Source organism: Taudactylus pleione, unplaced genomic scaffold (genome assembly GCF_031769625.1).
Source record: "Taudactylus pleione unplaced genomic scaffold, aTauple2 ptg000026l, whole genome shotgun sequence".
Classification (NCBI taxonomy): domain Eukaryota; kingdom Metazoa; phylum Chordata; class Amphibia; order Anura; family Myobatrachidae; genus Taudactylus; species Taudactylus pleione.
Window position 1 is genome coordinate 41,817,840 of NW_028284428.1, and position 19,793 is coordinate 41,837,632.

General features: G+C 37.9%; 1 protein-coding gene across 8 annotated transcripts in view; it reads right to left on the reverse strand.

Moving 5' to 3' along the window:
• Positions 1-5,140: 5,140 nt before the first annotated feature.
• Positions 5,141-19,793, reverse strand: part of CASK (calcium/calmodulin dependent serine protein kinase) — a 450,595-nt gene continuing 435,942 nt past the window's right edge. For all 8 annotated transcript variants that reach the window (XM_088451724.1, XM_088451721.1, XM_088451720.1 and 5 more), the window contains 2 exons: positions 15,108-15,191; positions 5,141-8,468 (listed from right to left, as the gene is read on the reverse strand). In XM_088451724.1, coding sequence (XP_088307850.1) covers positions 8,292-8,468; positions 15,108-15,191 — 261 coding nt within the window. In that variant the 3' untranslated portion in view covers positions 5,141-8,291. The remainder of the gene's footprint in view (positions 8,469-15,107; positions 15,192-19,793) is intronic.

Sequence of the window (19,793 nt, forward strand, 5' to 3'; positions counted from 1 at the left end):
ATCTCCATAAACACCTCTATTGTAATAATAAAAATGTGAGGAGAAAAATTTCTTAAAGTGGTCAAAGGAGTGGAGGTGAATAAAACTCCCTTAGGAAATCTCCTTACTAGAAATAACGCAAATGCAGGCACAGTCAGGATAATGTTTCCTCCTAGATTATATGCAGAAAAACAGGATATAAATACACTAGTGCAATACTGTTTAAATATCCTTATTACTAAAAAGTTACAATATTGTAATACCTAGGATGTGGATACAGTTGTCAAGTAATTAACTTGTGAACAACATTGTTTCTTAAGTACTTTCAACATCGACAGCACGCCCCCTTTTGTGCGAGACCCGGAGCGATGGAAAGTCCTTCGCTCGCCGGGTCTCGCGCATGCGCACGACGGAGCTCCCTCCGTCGTGCGCATGCGCAGTGGGGACCATCGACCCACTTGCGAGCGTACTGCCGCTCGCGAGTGGGTCTGAATGACCCCCCATTGTGTATTATAAAACAACAGCATTACTACTCTCAGCAAGGATTTGCGGATATTAGTGCCTTTTTAACTATTAATTTTTATCTCACATAAGTGCATAGGATTTTGCAGAAATTCCAGATTTGATAATATATTCACATTTTTTATTGCAATTACATATTTTGTTTTATTGTCTTTTTTAATTTGATGTATAAAATTTACATCCCTCTGCGCTCACTTCATGTTTTGTTGTCTAGAATCTTCAGGTTTTTAGGAGGGCACCCCAACATTAGTGAGCAGCATTAGTATTATTTCATATTTTAGGTCTTGAGGCACCTGTTTTTCTCTTTCTCCCCTATATTTCACTCTGTGAATTTACTATAATCAGGCAGCCTTAGGCATCACGTACCAGCTCACATTCAGGATGCCCTCACTTAGATATTTGGCTGTACGTCTAGAGAGGAGACAAATATATATTAATGATGAAAACAATGAAGATCATTTGGACTCTGATGAGGATCAGAATGATAAATTCCAACTTTTCAATAGATTGGAGGATTAATTCATGTCTGAGGCCCGATATTGAAGGGATCAAGTCACCCTACAGAAATATCTTGATAAAAACATGATCCTAAGAGGTCTCAGAATTTTTAAATCCTGTTCCTTTAAGGTTTTTTTTTTGGCAAATTGGAATGCAGCATTAGATAATTTTCCATGGTTTTAGAAGATTTAAAGAAATCCCTAATCCAAGTTAAAGATAAGAAATTGTCCAGAGACAAAGGATTATGTGAATGATCAGGTGTGCACTTACAACAGAACACCATTATACCAAAGATAATCCAATACTACATTACCCAAATATTCGCATAACAAACTATAGGTCCAGGGAATAAAAAACATCACTGGGAATCCCCTAAGCAACACTTTAATAACAACTGCAGACTGGGAGGCTTTAAGACCCAACAAGGACAAAAGTAAAACAGAAGAGACTCATGGAGAGACCTAGAACATAAGTTTGACTCACTAGGTGAGAGGATGTCCCAAATAAAATTAACTTTAGAGATGATTTAGATGATCATACAAACATTGCAAGTGGTAGACATACCAGAGTTAATTTTTTAGAAAAAGGAAATCCCCCTTTCCAAGACTCTCATGTCGTCACAACCAAATAAAGAACAAACCCCTATCCACACCAAAAAGAAGAGATGATGATTCAGGGGCAGTAGAGGAGGAACAAGCAAAACCCATAAAAAGTAAGACTCTAAATGCTAAAGGTACCTTTATTGAAAACTTAGGCTGAAATGTCCCTATCAAACAGAGGTCTCAAATTTGCCCCTGAAGCAAAACCCAACTGGTTTGCTTTTGTTGGTTTGAACAGATTTGTCCGTACCTGTAGTTGGAACTATAAAAGACTTACAACATCAGCACATAGAAGGCTCTCCAATATGTCTTGATAACAATGACCTAGGAACATTGGGCATCCTTGAATCATTTTGTTTGAAAAAGGGAGGTCCAAATCTCCAATAAAGATAGTAAGATCTTTGATGTTAATGTGTGTTATGAATTTAAAAAACCTTTAAAATCCATCAGAATTCCATCTTCTACAACATAGGGGTCCTTACATAGATTCCTAAAAATCCCTCATTGTGGTTGTGTAAAAACTCTTTATGTAACAAATCAGATCGTTGTCGTTTAAAAGATAACTTTTAAAAATCAGAAAGATTGACACTCAAACTTATAATGGTTAAGCATATTATTTCAAGCAAGCTGGCAAAGGCAGTGGCCATGACATTGAAAATACTGAGGACTATATAACAGAGGCCTCTAGACAGCTTAATAACCATTCTTTTTATAAAAAAAACCTCTTTAGATCGTACTCTATCTTTTCAGAAAGAATTTAAGTCTATTTTGGATTCAGTACTTTAACAAAATGTGATAACTGGCATTTTTTGTTTATTCAATATCATTACTCCCATGTATTATAATTTACAAAAGGTCCATTAATCACTTGTTTCTCCACCAGGACATCCTATAATTTCAAGAGTGGGCTCACTCACAACAAATTTATCTGCTTATGTGGATGCACACCTACAAAATTATGTGATGTCTCTTCTTTCTCAAATTAAGAATACCACCCATTTTTTACAGAAACTAGACGTGGTCATATGAAAAGAATCTTACATATTATGAACATGAAATGTAGAGTCTTTATATACGAATATACTTCATGAACTGGGTATATTAACAATAATTTATCATCTTAATTCTTGAGCCCGAAGTATAGAGGTCACGTAATATTCTATTAGATATATTCTGGAGCACAATTACTTTTTGTTTGATGCACAATTTTACTTAAAAAAACAAGGGACTGCCATGGAGATTAGTTTCAACCCTAGCTTTGCCAATCTTTATTTTGAGTTATTTGAAGAGCAGTACATCTGGGACAGTGGCTAGGGGTGTATATTAAGGGAAAAAAGATGGGGGAGAAGGGAGGATTCACCGCACAAGTCAAAGAATCACCATTTAAATCAAGGCAAAAAAGAATCTATAATTAGAATGAAAAAAAAAAAAAAAAGAAGCTATCTCCACATTATTCCTACTAGTAACATAAAATAGGTTGTATGTATTTATATATATATATGGGATCATGGTGGTGCTACTCAGAGTAAATGACACTAGTTGCAAAAGGGGGGAGGAAGGCCAGAAGACCAAACCTTAGACTCTATATTGGAGTACTCGAATAGCTAAATATCGACGGATATAAAATGTAACACTTAATAGATCAAAGTAAAAAAAAGGACTCACAAAACAAGACAAACACTAAATATCATTAGGGAACAAAAAAGATATACGTGTAAAGTGAAAGTATGGGGGAAAGAATTCCCTTAAGGATGGCGAAATATAGGGGAAACAATACAAAATAAAAATGAACAATACTAATATACACAAAACAATGTATAAAATACACCCAGGTCACAAGTAGTTATAGGATAATCATCAAATATTCATAAGTAGTAGGAAAATACTGAAATGTTGCCTAAATAAGATAACATGGAATAGGTCTCCATATGTACTGGTAATACAAATCAGGTCCTTTAGATCAGTGGTTCTCAAACTCGGTCCTCAGTACCCCAAACAGTTCACGTTTTCCAGGTCACTTAGAAGGTGCACAGGTGTATTCATTACTTATGGCACATTTTAAACTATCCACAGGTAGAACTAATTATTTCACTTGTGATTCTGTGAGACCAGGAAAACACGCACTGTTTGGGGTCCTGAGGACAGAGTTTGAGAACCTGTGCTTTAGATAGACCAATATATATAAATATATACCATGTAGTATAGAAGGATGACAGTACAAGGTGTGAGAGAACCCGATCACTGAGTTCTGCTGCTTGCCATTATGCCTTCAGGCAGAGGATGGAAAGTGAGAGACCCTTGTATCACAGTAACCCCTTGAAATAAAAGTCAAGACCACAACCCTATAGCAGGCATTCATTTCAATTCCTTAATTGTCATTATACAATAGCATTGGACAAGAAAAGAGGAAATTACTGGACTGCAGGTGGGAAGTGATAGAAGTATAGAGATAAGATGTAACGTAGGTCAGTAATGGCCTTATCAATCCTTATGATGGGATAATTATAGCGGCATTTGAACCATATAGTATAGAAAGATGAAAGTTCAGGGTGTGAGAAACCCATTCTGTCAAGTTCTGCTGCTTTCCATCTTGCACTAGGCAGAGGCTGGGAAGTGGCTAGGGGGTAATTATAGTTTTGGGATTTAATGCACTAATCCCTCTGCGCTCACTTGTTTTGTTTGTCTAGGAGATTCTGGTTTTGGCACCCCAACGTTAGTGAGCAGCAATATTATTTTATATTTTAGGTCCTGAGTTGCCTGGTTTTCTCTCTCAGGATAGGAGAACCCTGCAGTGCTGGGACAGGCTAAATATAGTGGGTCGGACACGGAGTATGGTGGGTCCAAAACTACTAGTATATTATACCTGTCTGTGCTCCATCACACTGCACCATTGTGTGCTTGTCTTCTGGTTCACCATATAACTCAAAAGAGCCAATTTAGAGAAGTGTGTGGTATATGCCACTTACAATTGCTATGCTACTGGGTCTTGCTGCAATAACTAGTGTTTGAAGGGGCAGCCTAGTGCTCACAAGCACTATACGTGTCTCTTTCATAAAATGGCCATGCTGTCTGATTCGTGGACTTCACCCCTTCAATTGCAGAAACTGGATACAGAGTATTAGCAATCACTGATATGGTGTTATTGACCCTATACTATTACAACAGTCAGATCATCATATACTCCTATTGTGAAATCTGGTCATGACATCACTTGGTCTTCAGACAAATACAGGAGATCAACTCCGGCTGCTGTAATAGTTCATCATGCTATAATAATCTGGAACATGTCATTATCAGTAACCAGAATTAGTGGTTTTTGCCAGAAAAGTTACCATTCACATTGTGTCTTAGTGTTGTAGAGCATAGTAGTGATCATGATCTGGTTGCTAGGTTGCAATTTTTTAGTTACCATGGTAAAAAGCAACTACTTGTTAAGTTACTACACACATCACCATATCACCTCGCTATAATAATTTGTATGAAAGACAATGTAAAGAAAAAATAAACACAGTGATAACATATTGCAAAGATCTTTCACCTGGCTTTAATTCTGATTAACCAATCTTACAAAGTGACAGTATCCGCTTACTTCTGATTAATTAGCTAATGTACAAAATTCTATATCGGATTATGTTTTTTCACAGCAAAATTCTAATCAAATGTACATACTTTTTCACAAAGACAGTGGTTGGTTTTCGTCAATGTATTAATCTTATCCGGTTCAAGACTTTATCTATAGTAGAGTATGGCAGTTGAAAAAGCAAATTTAACATTGTACTTCTTATAGTGAAATGGCTCAAAATCACTATTAAAGACACAATAGCATATCGTAATTTGTTACCAGTTATAACTGTTGTAGCCCTTTGCCCGGAATGGATTAGTGCAATGACAACTTAATTCCAACATTAAGCAGATTGTATGTATATGATATAAATTGTAAATGAAAATACATGATGACTTAATTGCACATTAAATAATTTACAGGGTTTCTTTTACGTTTATGCAATGTGATGGTAACAGGCACTGGAAACAAACATCTTCTTGGCAAGATAATTAAACTATGATTATAAGCCTAAAAAAAAAAAAAAAAGCAATTGACATTGTTCTTTTTAAGTAAGAAACCTACTTAGCAAAATCATACTAATAATTAGGTTTCTTTAGCACCAGTAAAATTCTCCAATTATTTCAATATGGATGACAGGCTGTTATCGTAAACTCTAGCTGATATGAAAAATAAATGGTTCTCCAGGTTCTTTATGTTAAAAGGCAATTCACAACAATTTTGAGAATATATGTAAATTCTAGTAAACCCACTAACGAATATCAGGATCAAAGTTGTATTCACCTAACTCATGTATGGTTGTAGAAGTTATTTTTAGCAAAATATATTTGTCTGAGTAATAGGGTATTTTTGTTTTCTAATAATGTTCACAAATTATTTAGACTCCAAGTGGCTCTGCAATTAAAACTTTTTTCATTGATACAGGGAAAAACTGCAAATTTGTCATTCTAGAGGACTTCCATTAATGTAAGCTTGAAAAGACCAAAACATACAGTACACTGATCTTGAGAAAATAAATTAAAAGAAGGACTCAAATAAAAAAATAGCACAGGACAAAATAAATCTGATTTTATTTATACTTTCATGGTGATTTTTTTTTCTATTTATTGTTAATCACTAACTCTCCCCTACCCAACCATCCTTGAGCAGAAAGTTTCTTATGGAAGTTTACAGTGAACTTGCAAATATACAAGACTACATACGAAAAATTAAAATCTTCAATAAGGATCAACATTGTTGGAGATAAAGCCTGGATGAAGAAATTATATTTTTGGTTTACAGGTAACACAATAAATCTTCACAATGAACTTTTGCTCTCCTTCACCATCCACATGCCCAGTAGGAGGCAAAGTCAAGATTCTGATCTAGATACAGTGCTACATATACAAAAGGAGGATTTTGGTAAAACATATAGATTTTTTTTTTTTTTTATTTGTCGAAATTGAAAGGTACTTCTTAAAAATAGGCAATTTTAGACTAAAAATGAAGCAAGGAAATATGACAAATTTAAAAGTGCAAAATAACTCTTGTAGATTTAGCTAGAAGACTGTGAATGTCTCCATCCAGTAACACCTATGCCATCTACTGTTTGAAAGAAAGCTTTGAAGTTATGTTTTTATCTGGTGTCAGCCGAATAAAACATGTATTGTAAATGGTCTAGTGAATAACGTATTATGCTGACTGTAAATATACATATTGTGCTTTGCTTCATCTTTTAAGAATAAAATTGTGCGACTGGAAACAATTTGAGAAACCAAGTAAAATTAAACCCATCATCAACTTCTGGAAATCAAAACAAGTTTAGTATGAAACCATTAGACTAACTACCTATACAATTATCCATTGTGCAACCAGAGTTAACAAATTTATTTCTGAGTCACAATAAATGAATGACCCAAAGGCATATATTGGAACACATAAAATTAAGTATATTTTTTTTAAAGTAAAATAAGAAAATATTGGTCAGGCTAAACTTTGATTCCATTCTGCTAAAGAATTTACAGGACTTTTATTTATTTTTTACACTGTGTGGAATATTCTTTTGATATAGGTCCCCATAACCATCCATTACATAAATGTTAAAATGTTGTGCATATGCATAATAAACATAAAACAGATTAAAAGCATTTTTCTCAACATAATTAAAACGTTAATACTCTGTTGACGACACAGATCTTAAATGGCCAATTTTTTGTAAAAAATAATAATAAAAAGAATAAGTCCGTACCCTCCCCTGTTTACAACAAATTAAATTGAGACAAAATTACAAACACATTTCACTACATGGTTAATAATAAAAACCAGCTTCTTTTTATAAAGTTGTCCAAAATGCAAGGGATGTGCATAGGTATACAACTTGGTTATAATAATTGTATTTAATTCCCTCGGGTACGATTTCCCATGAACGGAATGTATGTTTCTGTAAGTAAGTTACAGTTTTGTTCAACACAGATACACCAACAGTATAAACGCTTGCGACTGTCCACATGCATTAAGATCCACTTTCAAATCTCTATATTGTTTACAGATTTCTTCAAAGAGACAGTATCAAATAAAACTATTACTTTATGCAGTAAACATTTTAAGTAAATCATCTTAAATGAAAAAGGCCATTAAATATGTGGTATTTCCTCTTTCAATAGATGAAGGCTATTTTGTGTAAATAAATTAAATAACGCCTTTGCTACTAAATGACTGACAAGACTAAAAATAATGTAGTGTTCCACCCCTGCCTAAGTAATCAAATTTCCCATTATAAAATAGATTATAGAAAGCAGCATATCACTTGTGCAGTTTTCAGAGGCCTTTGAAACAAAAAAAAGCTATGGTTTCCAAAAATATAACATTCAAAGGTTTGAATAATGTATATACTTTAAAAAGATTTTTTTTAATACAATCTAAAAGAAATAAAATGTTAAAAACAAGATACTGTCTCTTTAAATTAGCATTGAAAATTTGCTTCATTTTCCTTTCCACCCATTAGGACATGACAGTAATAAATTTAGGTCACACTACATTTAGGTAGTCTCTAGGGGCCAAGACTGGTTGACGATGTCAACAAAGAGGTTTCTCCAGGTACTGCACAAGGTGATTTTGAAGTAATAAAACGCCAATAGTCTCTTGAAAATGGTCTAATAGACCCAGGACACTGGAACCCATTGTGGTGCTGTACACACAAGCTCAATGGCTTCCTCCAGATGTCTAATAGTTTCATCAATTTCATTGTTGATAATTGTTAGATCAAAGTAGTGTGCATATGTTCTCTGTAGAATTTCAGACTCCTTCTGCAGGCGTTGAAGAGATTCATCCTGAAAAAATGTTTTAAAGCACAACAAGATAAAATGTAGACATATTTAGCCAGATAATAAATAAGCACCTTCAATAATATATTGCACTAATAGTTACTTTATAATTCTGATATTCCAGGTTGTCCCATTTAACCTGTATGCATTCACCTGTCATGTTATTGCATCTCAGACTTTTACAATTGGCTTTAAAATTCTAGGTAAGTTAACTTTCTATTATAAACACCATTTTAATTAATTAGATTCTCTGTGTACTGCCTTTCCTACCAAAAATATATTATACTTTATACAATATGTGTATGAGTATTTATGCAAACCCATTACAGGTGTATACATACAAACACAAATATATATGATCTACACAAACACAGGTAGTCTCCACACAAAGGCACACTGTTAACATGGAAACACACAGAATCATATTTTACTGCCTTGACCTATCCACCAGAAATTAAAGTTAATATTCTGAAGAAATATACATCTAAATGTTTCAGGAACATTTCCAAGTTGAAGATATTCGCAATAAGCATTGTGGTTTTTTGGGAGGCAAGCAGACGTTCTGGGTTGCATTGCTAAATTTGTACAGTACATGAACACATGATTAATAAACTGAAGGAAAAGCACTAAATAAACAATCACAAAACCTATGCAAGCTAAGAGGAGGACCATCAGGTACCACCAAATTAAATACATCATGATTAAGTGATTAAGGTCAATAAGGACAATTACTTCTTATAAATAAAAATATATATACAAAGAATCATCAATAGGCCTAATGCTAGAGAGCCTGGGCTGGTTTCCACTATAAATGAAAGCCCACGAGCATTGGGTCTCTATAGTGTGTTGAAAACCAGCCCTATGCTTATTAGTGTATTGTTGGTGCCACTATGGGAAGATGAAGAGCAAAAAACATCCCACCTCATTCCAAGAGGCAATCAGGCCCTTACGAAAATACATATATCCAGACACTATTATACAGTATTACAATCCTACTTGTGAAAAGCTATCTCGTGTGACTTCTCCATATGTAAAGCTATGAGTGATTCTTCATGAATTATGGCGATGCTATCACAGCTTTCATCTGCTGTTATATTTAGTCTAGTGAGACCACTTACATGTGTTTCCAAATTTAACACCGATCCTGTGTGTGTGGCCAACATTATACTTGGTATTATACCAATACAGGGCTCGACAAATACCGGTCACCAGGTCAAATAAGAATTTAGTTATTGTGACTAGATGTTTACAAAGCTAGATCCTCTATTTCTATACTGTCACAAGAATGAAAAAAACCTAAAAAAATAAAAAACAGTGATGGAGCGCTCCTCAGCTTACGGGAGGTGGGTATTCAGGTTACAAGAGTGGGCAGATGTTGCGCTTACATGAAGAGGAATATGGGCCAGTCTCTGGCTCTTCAGTTGAATTTTGTGACAGGAATCCGTAAAGCTGCATTTGGACCCTGAATGGAAGCCCTGTCTGTCTCACACCGCACTCCAGAGGCTGTAGGGACAGAACGAGCTTCTGAAAGCAAAGGACTGTCCCAGGTGGATCAGCCGGGTGTTGACTCAGTCTTCCAGGGAGGAAGAGTTACTGGAACAGCAGATGCATTGTTTGGATGTGTTACAGAGGCTTTTCTTCTAACTGGTCTCTGCATGCACCTCCTAGGAATATCAGATACTGCTGTCTGGTCCACCTTAGCAAGACCTGTGAGTACGAGGTCTGTTAGCAGTGAGGGGAAAGAGGAGCAGGAAAAGGCACAGAGTGAGGAAAGGGAGAGAAAGAACAGGTGACAGTTCTATGCAGTTCACCAACTTGACCAGCAAGCAGCAAAATGTAACCTGCAACAGGATGCAACACATTTTGCATCATGTGGCAACTTCTCCCCAGTACGATCTGCTGCATATTGCTCAGACATTTCCTCATCTATTGTGCGGTATTTAAATAGAATGCATAGCTGTGGCAATGTGGACAACACCAAGTGGTTTGTCACAATATTTTTATAGATTGACATGGTAATAGAAATATGTAGTAATGAAGACAGATAAATATGTCCACTAATAAATCTGTTTATGTGAACAAAATATTTATTGATGTGGATTGTTTACATTTTGTAAAATACATATTGCAGTCACTGTGAATGTGGTGCTGGATACTGAGAGACAGTGTTGCAGAAAAGCTCATTAATGATACATTTTGTTCTCTTTATTTCCTTTGTGAAGTGGAAAATCCTAAATGAATGGTGTCAGAATACAACCTCCCCAGCTCCTAGATATTACAAAACATTGTTGACCCCTAACTTAGTAAATGGCCAACAACAATGAATTTTGTCACACTTTAGAAAGAATGTAATAGCGTACAAGTTTGTAGAAGGGTTTTTTTTTTTTTTAATACAGGATATAGATTTATTCCAGCATCTCTGGGGCCTGTTAGTGCAGTCAGAAAAGGACTACAGGCAGGTCAGGAACAGTCACCTTTCAACTGAATTTACCAACATCTCTAGTAATGATCCAAGATCTTTCAATTTAATTATTGGCTATGGGCAAATTGAACAATCAGGCTGCAGATATCGCAGCCTGTTGGGCCAGCATATGGGATTCTCATAGCAATATGTGTAGCATTCAAGGTTTATGTACAGAATAATAATAAAAAATGTTTAGGCCATATTTATTATTATTTTTATTATTATTAATGAGTGTGACAGTTCATTTAAATAAGGAATCTGTGAATGTGGACATGCAGCTACTAAAAAGGAGTGCAAAATAAACAAGTTTTGCTTGGACTTGGACTGCTCGCAACACAGAACAGTTGAAGCAAAAACTATTTCAGCTTCAGGGAAGCCTGCTAGGTAAACAAGAGGCTTTCACATTATAAAACACCACAAATGCTGTGTATCAAATTTGATACACTTCTGCATAAAGGAGTAACAGCTAGAATCGGATCATAGGAGCTCAGACAGCAAGATATGAAAGAGTGAAAGGGTGAGAGCTTTAGGAAATGACAGATAATGGAGCTACACTATAGATGTGTTTTTTCCCAGACTGTCCAGGAGGCAAGGGCACAAATTGCTGCATTGCTTCCGTTTTAGGAGTCATTATCAAAGATCCATGCTCTTTGATAAAGCCTCCTAAAACGGAAGCGAAACGCGTCAGTCATATCTGCTACCGATATTGCTACTTACCTTGCCGGACTCTATTTGACTTCAGCCGGAGGTCTTATGATACGGTGTGGGAGCTGTGCATTTACATGTGGAGACGAAGTCCTTAACACCGGGATTATAACAGCGGCTGTATAAAGGTGGTCACGGGCTAACTGAATTCCTGCCTTCAAAGCCACACAAGCCGGGATCATCGGGCTGTTTTTTCCCCCAAGCTGGGGCTCCTTGCTTTATACATGTTAAGCACCACTATGTGACAGCGAGTCTCCCACTGCTACAACTTGAGGGGTCTGATTTACGAGGACTTAAAAAGGACCTTATTTACAAGTCCGGTGAGAGACATATGTCTGATACAAAATTACAAGTTAAATTGATACCCTATGAAGGAACCAGTTTATACTGCGGATTCAGTACTTTTATACAGTTGCATAGGGATTTCTGGAGTGGTCTTCAGATGAGATATTTATCTTATGCATGATTGTATGTTTTATAGTGTTATTAATACTGTGTTTTTTATAAATTGTACTTTGGACATATTATTGGTGTCTTGGTATCTTTTTCTGTCATGTCAAGGTATAGTAACCTTTTTTGATTTAATTAAATTATTAGCGCAACATCACTTTAGTGTATCTGCAGCAAAGTGCCAAAAGCAAAATTTACTGGTGGGGAGACCCAGGCGTAAATGGGACTTCCCCAGAGAAGTAACTTTGGTGTGCATGTGTCAATTTAAAGTAAAAAAGTAATAAAAAATTGACAGAAGAGGGGATGGACCTTAAGTCCCTCTATTTCCCCGACATTAGCACCTAGAGAGATGGGGGCACCCTTGTTTAAAAGAGGTGACCCAATAGAGATTGCCTTGTGACCAGGTAAAATCCTCTACTCTACAGAAAAATCATGGAGTCCAGGGATGGGGGAAGGTCGCTCCTCAACTTGGCATCCATAAAAACCAGGAGCACCCATTTTACAAGATGGGGATCTCGTCCTTCAATTGATAATTCATCATAGTACTTATTGTCTGGTTATTACGGACAATGTTACCTTGTGCTACAGAAAACATATGTTGCCCTCTCAGCCCCATAATGACACCGGCAACTTCAGACATTTTCCGTATATATATGGGAGGGAAGGTACTACGTGCCCTATCATGGCTATAATTACACCCAAAAAGGTGGGGACACTAACATGTGAAAGAGGGGAGTCTTCTCTTTCAAATTATGTGTCCCCATTAGCAGCTATTGCCTGGTGATCAACTGTTGTCACCAAACAATATCACACAGCATTAAGGGAAAAAAATTCTATTCCATAGATGAAGGAAGGGCTTATTGTGCCCTGTTTCCCAAATACTGGCCCACACACACATGGGGACACCCTATCTTGAAATAGGGGAGTCTCTTATTGTCCCTCATTTAATGTGGTAGGTTATCTAGTCTATACAATGGCAGGTCTTGTTGGGCTACTATTTTCTTCTTACACATAGAAAGTGTTTAAATCAAGATTGCAAACTATTATTATTTTTTTTGTAAATGCACTTTCATTTCATGAGCACATTTTTTGTCAAAACCGACACATAGAATCCAGATTTTTACTGTTTTGGAGAGTTGGATTGAACAAGAACCACAAAGTATTTCTTTGTGTTTAGAAGACAGAAAAAAAAAGAAACTTTTTTTTAGGGTTCCCACTCTTACAATTTAAATTAATTAAAAAAAAACCACACACTTTTTTGGCAACAAGGGTTAAAAAAAACTTTGACGTGGTAAAATGAAAAAAAAAAAAAAAGCCAATAGTATTCTATAAAAATACAAAGTCTTCTGAAAATAAGGTATTATTTTTGTGGGTACCGCATAAAAAATAAAATAAAAATCAGGAATATCGATGTTGGAATGTGACGAGCAATAACGTTGAAAAATTGCCTCAGCACAAGGGTGAGAAAACCATCAGTGGTAGAGGGGTTAAATATCTTGCATAGTATGCACTCCTGAAACCCACACTTTTCTTTTTAGACATCAAAAGGGACATAAGAGGATTTGCTATTTATTAGGTACACTAACAAGTGTAATAAAAAGTAGTAATAGCAATAATTTTGCAATGTTGTGTACTATATAAAAGCCTGTAAGCTCTGTGTCTTCATGTTGTTAGCAAAATGCTTGGTGATGTGTACTGTACATTAGAACCATACTTGCCTAATTTCGAAAAAGCATTTCAGGGAGATTTTGAAAGTGTTTAGGTAAAGTGGGCATGTACTGCTACATCTGAGATGCGTGCCATAAAATTGACTTTCATCCAAATGTAAAGCAGTTAGTAAAACTTATTTGTTGCTGAAAACACACTGATACTGTGTTTTACACGTGGTTCCATATAAGTGGCCAAGAGAAACCTTATCTGAAAATGCATGTAGCCGTAGGGATCATTGTGCCTTATAATCAATGCAGGGAAATGGCACTAATAATACCATTTGAATCTATCTCTGATTTCTTTTTTTCCCAAGTATATAACAGCTACATAATGGAGGTATGGTGCAATCAGCGAGATTGCTAGACTCTTCAGGAAGTCAGGGAGATTGCTGCTATTTCAGGGAGTCTCGGCTAGTATGATTAAAACCCTGTACATATACAGGGGGTTCTAATTAGCAAAGGGCCATAAATGGACTTCGGTATTTTGAACTATTTATAAAAGGATGTCGCCGAGATAATGTCTACATGCACAGCATTTACCGTTGCTGTTTTATTACCGATATTTCCATCTCAGGAGTTCAGACTTCCAGGTCCACTATGCAGTGCAGATGACTCCAAGACAAGCAGGAGAATCTCGCATTTAGACTTCTATTGCCGCTGCCAGCCAGTGTCAATGGCAGTTTGTATTGATAAATTGCAGGCTTAGATTTCAGATCGCCGAGATAAAAAAAAAAAAAATTCTACTGCATAATGACAAATAGACCCCACAGTATTGATAATTACATGAACCAAATAAAAAAAATACAAGTCGAAAATTAGTACAATATAAATCCAGTTTACCCAGGATATAAAGATTACTAAAGGAATGACTAAAAACCTAAACAGAAAACTTTAACAGACACAGACAAGGTGAAGAAGCATCTATCAAAATCTACACAGCTAGCATCGTGAGTCCTCTGTTTGGATTCTTACTTACAGGCAACTTTCTGCACCATCGTGGGAGCTTAGCAAAATTTGCAAGTGTGTAAGTAAAAGGAAAAGACAGTTTGTAATTCAGGAAAACAAACGGAAAAAAAAAAAAACTTATGAAAATCATATATGACAAAATAGGAAATAAACATGAAAGGAAAATATACAAATAAAAATTCATATAATTGTTTTCTAATTTGTGTTTTTTTTGTAAATGCTACACCACAAAATGAAAAAAAAAAACTAAAAAGAACATTCCAATTCTTATACATTGCAAGTTGGTAGTTCAAAGACCATAAACATTTGATTATTATAGGGTAAAAAAACATGGCCACAAATTAAGCTTACCTCGCTGATGCTTGGGGTAATTGTAGGTGCAGCAATGAAGACAACAAAAGGAGCAAATTCTGCTGTTCTCAGGACCTTAAGAGCCTTTAAAACATGAAATACTTTATTGTTCAATTACAACTGTATTACACTAATTTTTAAAGCTATGATTTTCATTGTATGGTGAAGCACTAGAATTGATATTATACACAACATATGTCATGAGAGATATGTAAATAAATACAACTTGGTAAATGTTATAGTATTAGAACACATAATATACAGTATATACATACAGTCATAGCCAAAAGTTTTGAGAATGACAAGTATTGGTTTTCACAAAGTCTGCTGCTTCAGTTTTTATGATGGTAACTTGCATATACTCCAGAATGGGCTCGATTCAATTCAACGCGAATTGAATTGCACCGAGAACGAGCTCCCGTAGCTATTCAATTCAGCGCACTGCTAAGCCTGACTAAGGATTTCTGCTTGCATCCCATTTCTGCTTGCATCCCTCCGACAAAAGTACAGGTGTGATGCTGTTTTCTGCCCTTAGCGCGGCGGACACAGCATTGCGCCGGGAAGTTTAGTCAGAGAATGCCCGTTCTCACGACTAAACACCCTGTTTAAGGCGCGAGAGAATGGGCATTCCCCGACCTAACAGCGTGCAGAATTGAATAGCTCCAGGAGCTCGATTCCCTGCGCTATTCAATTTGAGTTGAATCGAGCCCAATGTCATGAAGAGTGATCAGATGAAATGCAATTAATTGCAAAGTCCCTCTTTGCCAAAAACAACATTTCCAGTGCATTTCAGCCCTTGACGAGGACAAGGCTGGAGATCACTATGTCATGCTGATTGAGTTAGAACAACAGACTGGAAGCTTTCCCAGTGATTTTTGCTGCTGGCAGAGCAGCACTACGGACAGGAAAGTGGAGTTTGAAATTTCTTCTGTTCCTCCTCTGTTGACCATGGTTACCTGCAAGGAAACACGTGCAGACATCATTGCTTTGCACAAAGAGGGCTTCACAGGCAAGGATATTGCTACTAGCAAAATTGCACCTAAATCAATTATTTATCGGATCAAAGAACTTCAAGGAGAGAGGTTCAATAGTTGCGAAGAAGGCTTCAGGGAGCCCAAGAACGTCCAGTAAGCGCCAGGACAGTCTCCTAAAGTTGATTCAGCACCACCAGTGCAGAGCTTGCTCAGAAATAGCAGCAGGCAGGTGTGAGTGCATCTTCACACACAGTGAGGCAAATACTTTTGGAGGCTGGCCTGGTGTCAAGAAGGGCAGCAAAGAAGCTACTTTTCTCCAGGAAATACATCAAGGATAGACTGATATTTTGCAAAAGGTACAGGGATTGGACTCCTGAGGACTGGGGTAAAGTTATTTTCTCTGATGAATCCCTTTAAGATTGTTTGGGGCATCTGGAAAAACGCTTGTCCGGACAGTATGCCAGGGCGAATTGCAGAGGTCTTGAAAAAGAAGGGTCAACACTGCAAATATTGACTCTCTGCATAAACTTAATGTAATTGTCAATGATTGCCTCCTTCTTGCTATTACTGGAGGAAGAAGGGATAACGGAGGGACGAGGTACACAACTTGGAAGGTCCACTGGACCTACCTACGTCTATCAGAAGAGTCTCATCTCTGAAAGGCTCCACTTGTTCACCAGAAGATTGAACACCTCCTGATAAAGAGGACATTTCCCTGAATAAGTGCCTTTGACACTTATGAAATGGTTGTAATTTTACTTCAGTATACCATAGTAACATCTGACAAAATGGTCTAAAAACACTGAAGCAGCAAACTTTGTGAAAACCAATACTTGTGTCATTCTCAAAACTTTTGGCCATGGCTGTACATTCACACACAAAATGTGGCCATAATTAAAGTTTCCCTATGCAGTGCTGTCTGTAGCTCTAATAGGTGGAATGGCTCCAAACTCACTCCCAGTTCACTCACAATGTTCAATAATATTGCTGATGAGGATGTTGATGTTTAATGTGTCTACCTGGGCCATAGAGAGCGGGGACAGGCTTGGTTATTGAAGAAGGCGTGACAACCACGCCCCCTACAAAAAAAAAAAAAACACTATGTTTGGCTCAAAACCCCTCAGCCAAGGGCAGAAGGAAGAGGAGGGACTCCGTGCAATCGCTAGCCCTCGCACATCACGCAGGAACACAGTGTAGACTGCTGTCACTCAGCAGCCCTTCTGGACCCTCCTCAGCCCAGCAGACCGCAGAATGTGATGGGCTAGGGAGGGAGGCTGCTGCCTTTGTCAAGTTAGAAGTGTTAGGGGGGGGGGGGGGGTGGCTACTCACTACCCTTCCTCTCAGGCCCCTGGTGTCTACCAGTATTCTGAACCAGAAATTGCATTCAATACTTTTCTTGTCACAGAATCCTCTTTCCCATACAGCCACGGGCGCATCACTAATGAGTGCAGGGGAGCCCAGACCGCACACTATGCACCCATTAGTCATATACTTTCCTGTCCGTAGTGCTGCTCTGCCAGCAGCAAAAATCACTGGGAAAATGGTGGCGGATATTTTCCCAGTGGAGACCAGCGCATGTGCAGTAGATTCTGGCACTGAGCCAGAATCTACTGCACCCGGTGCTCTGCCGGAGAGAGGAGGCGGCCCACACTGAGTCTGCACACAAGCCCCCTCCTCTCTTAAAACGCCCCGACATACAGCTTATTAGTTAGCTACAGACAGCTCTAAATAGGGAAACTATCGTTATGGCCATCGTGTGTGTATGTATAATATATATAACAACCAAAAATACCGCTTTGTATATATATCTCAGTCACATGATAGTAAATGACGAGGTAGTATGGATAACAAGCAAGTAACTGCTACTCCACCCTAGGATACCAATAATCACAACGGCAATAGGATATACTGTATATGTATATAGAAAGTGTAAGCTGCAAAAAAGCAGTCTACAGAACCTTACTTCAATTAGGCATGTCAATTCAAAAGAATGTAGAAAACATTTGCATCATTTGTAAATAAAATCCATTCTCTGAGATATATATGAGTGCGAATGCAGCAAGATGAATGTATACATAAATATGCACCTGCAACTGATACTCAGAATTTCACTAGTTGTTACCAAGCATCAAATATAAAGGAGTGTAAATACAACAAGATACATAATTCCATGCACTTTTAATTGTTATTTAGAATCACATTGCAGTAGTTATTGAGCAAGTAGATTCAAAAGGGATCTGGTCACATTTCCAACAGTAGGGATGCTGGTGCTTAGAATCCCAGCGCCGAAATCCCGACACCTTTCAGAATCCCAACGGTAAGCACCTGGCTTATGGTTAGGCACTAGGGGGAGGGTTAAGCATTAGGAGGGAGGGTTAGGATTAGGTTGAAGGAAGGTTAAGTTTAGGCATTAGGAAAGGAGGGTTATGGAGAGAGGAAGGGTTAGGATACTGACTGACAAGTGTCTGTATCATATCCCTGTCGGGATTCTGACCGCTGGGATCCCAAGCGCCGGCATTCTGTACCCAACCCATTCAAATGATACATCATTTTATAATATGAGATATGGTAAGAACTTACCCTTGTTATCTCTATTTCTACGAAGTCCATAGGGTTCCACAGGATACCTTGGGGTATAGGCGATGGCGGCAGACATCCAGGCACCACAGAGTTAAATTTTCAGCCTCCCAGGATGCACTGGGGTCCCTCTCCTATACCCCGCCCCCGAGCCTCAGGCCACTCAGTTTCGTAACAAGCTATAGGCCGGAGCAGGAGCAAAAAAGAGAGAGAAGACAGTCTGGAACACACAAGAATCACATTCTCACCAGAAGGAGACGGAGAAACCGGTGACCAGATCAAAGCCCATCTGCAGTACAGGTGCGACAGGGCGGGAGTCCTGTGGAACCCTATGGACTTCGTAGAAATAGAGATAACAAGGGTAAGTTCTTACCATATCTCATATTTTCTACTTCAGGGTCCATAGGGTATCCACAGGATACCTTGGGGATGTCCCAAAGCAGTATCCTTTAAGGGTGGGGACGCTCCTGTGCTGTAAGGAGAATCCGCCGCCGAAAGGAAGCATCCTGAGAGGCGAAGGTATCAAAAGCATAATAAAAAGTAAAATATGGACAGATGACCACGTGGCTGCCAATCACCGCTGAGGCGCCACGTCGAGCTGCCCACGATGGACCCACAGACCTAGTGGAAGAGCTTTAATAGAGGATGGAACAGGAAGACCTGTGAATCCATCCTGCCAAAGTTAGCGTAGTGGCAGGCCAACCCTTTTTATGGAAATCAGAAAGGACAAAACCGAGAGTCTGATTTCCTAAATGGACTGGTACGGTCAACTTAAATTCTTAGCGCCCGTACCACAGCCAAATAGGCCTCACCAGCAGACAGGACTGGGGAAGTAAAGGCAAGCACTGCCCTGTTCCTAGGAAAGATGAGAAAAAGGAGGTCTACATGACAGAGCCTCCCATTCTGAGATCCTACTGGCCAAATTAAGAGCCAGAAGGAATACAGTCCTAGCCGTAAGCCATTTGAAATCCACTGAGCCCAGTGGATCAAATGGCGGTCCTCAGAGAGCCCTAAGGACCACAGCCAAATCCCAAGGAGCCACAGGTGGAACAAAGGGATGCTGAATATAACGTACACCCTGCACAAAGGTGCGAACATCAGGAAGAGTAGCAATCCTACACTGAAACCATACTAA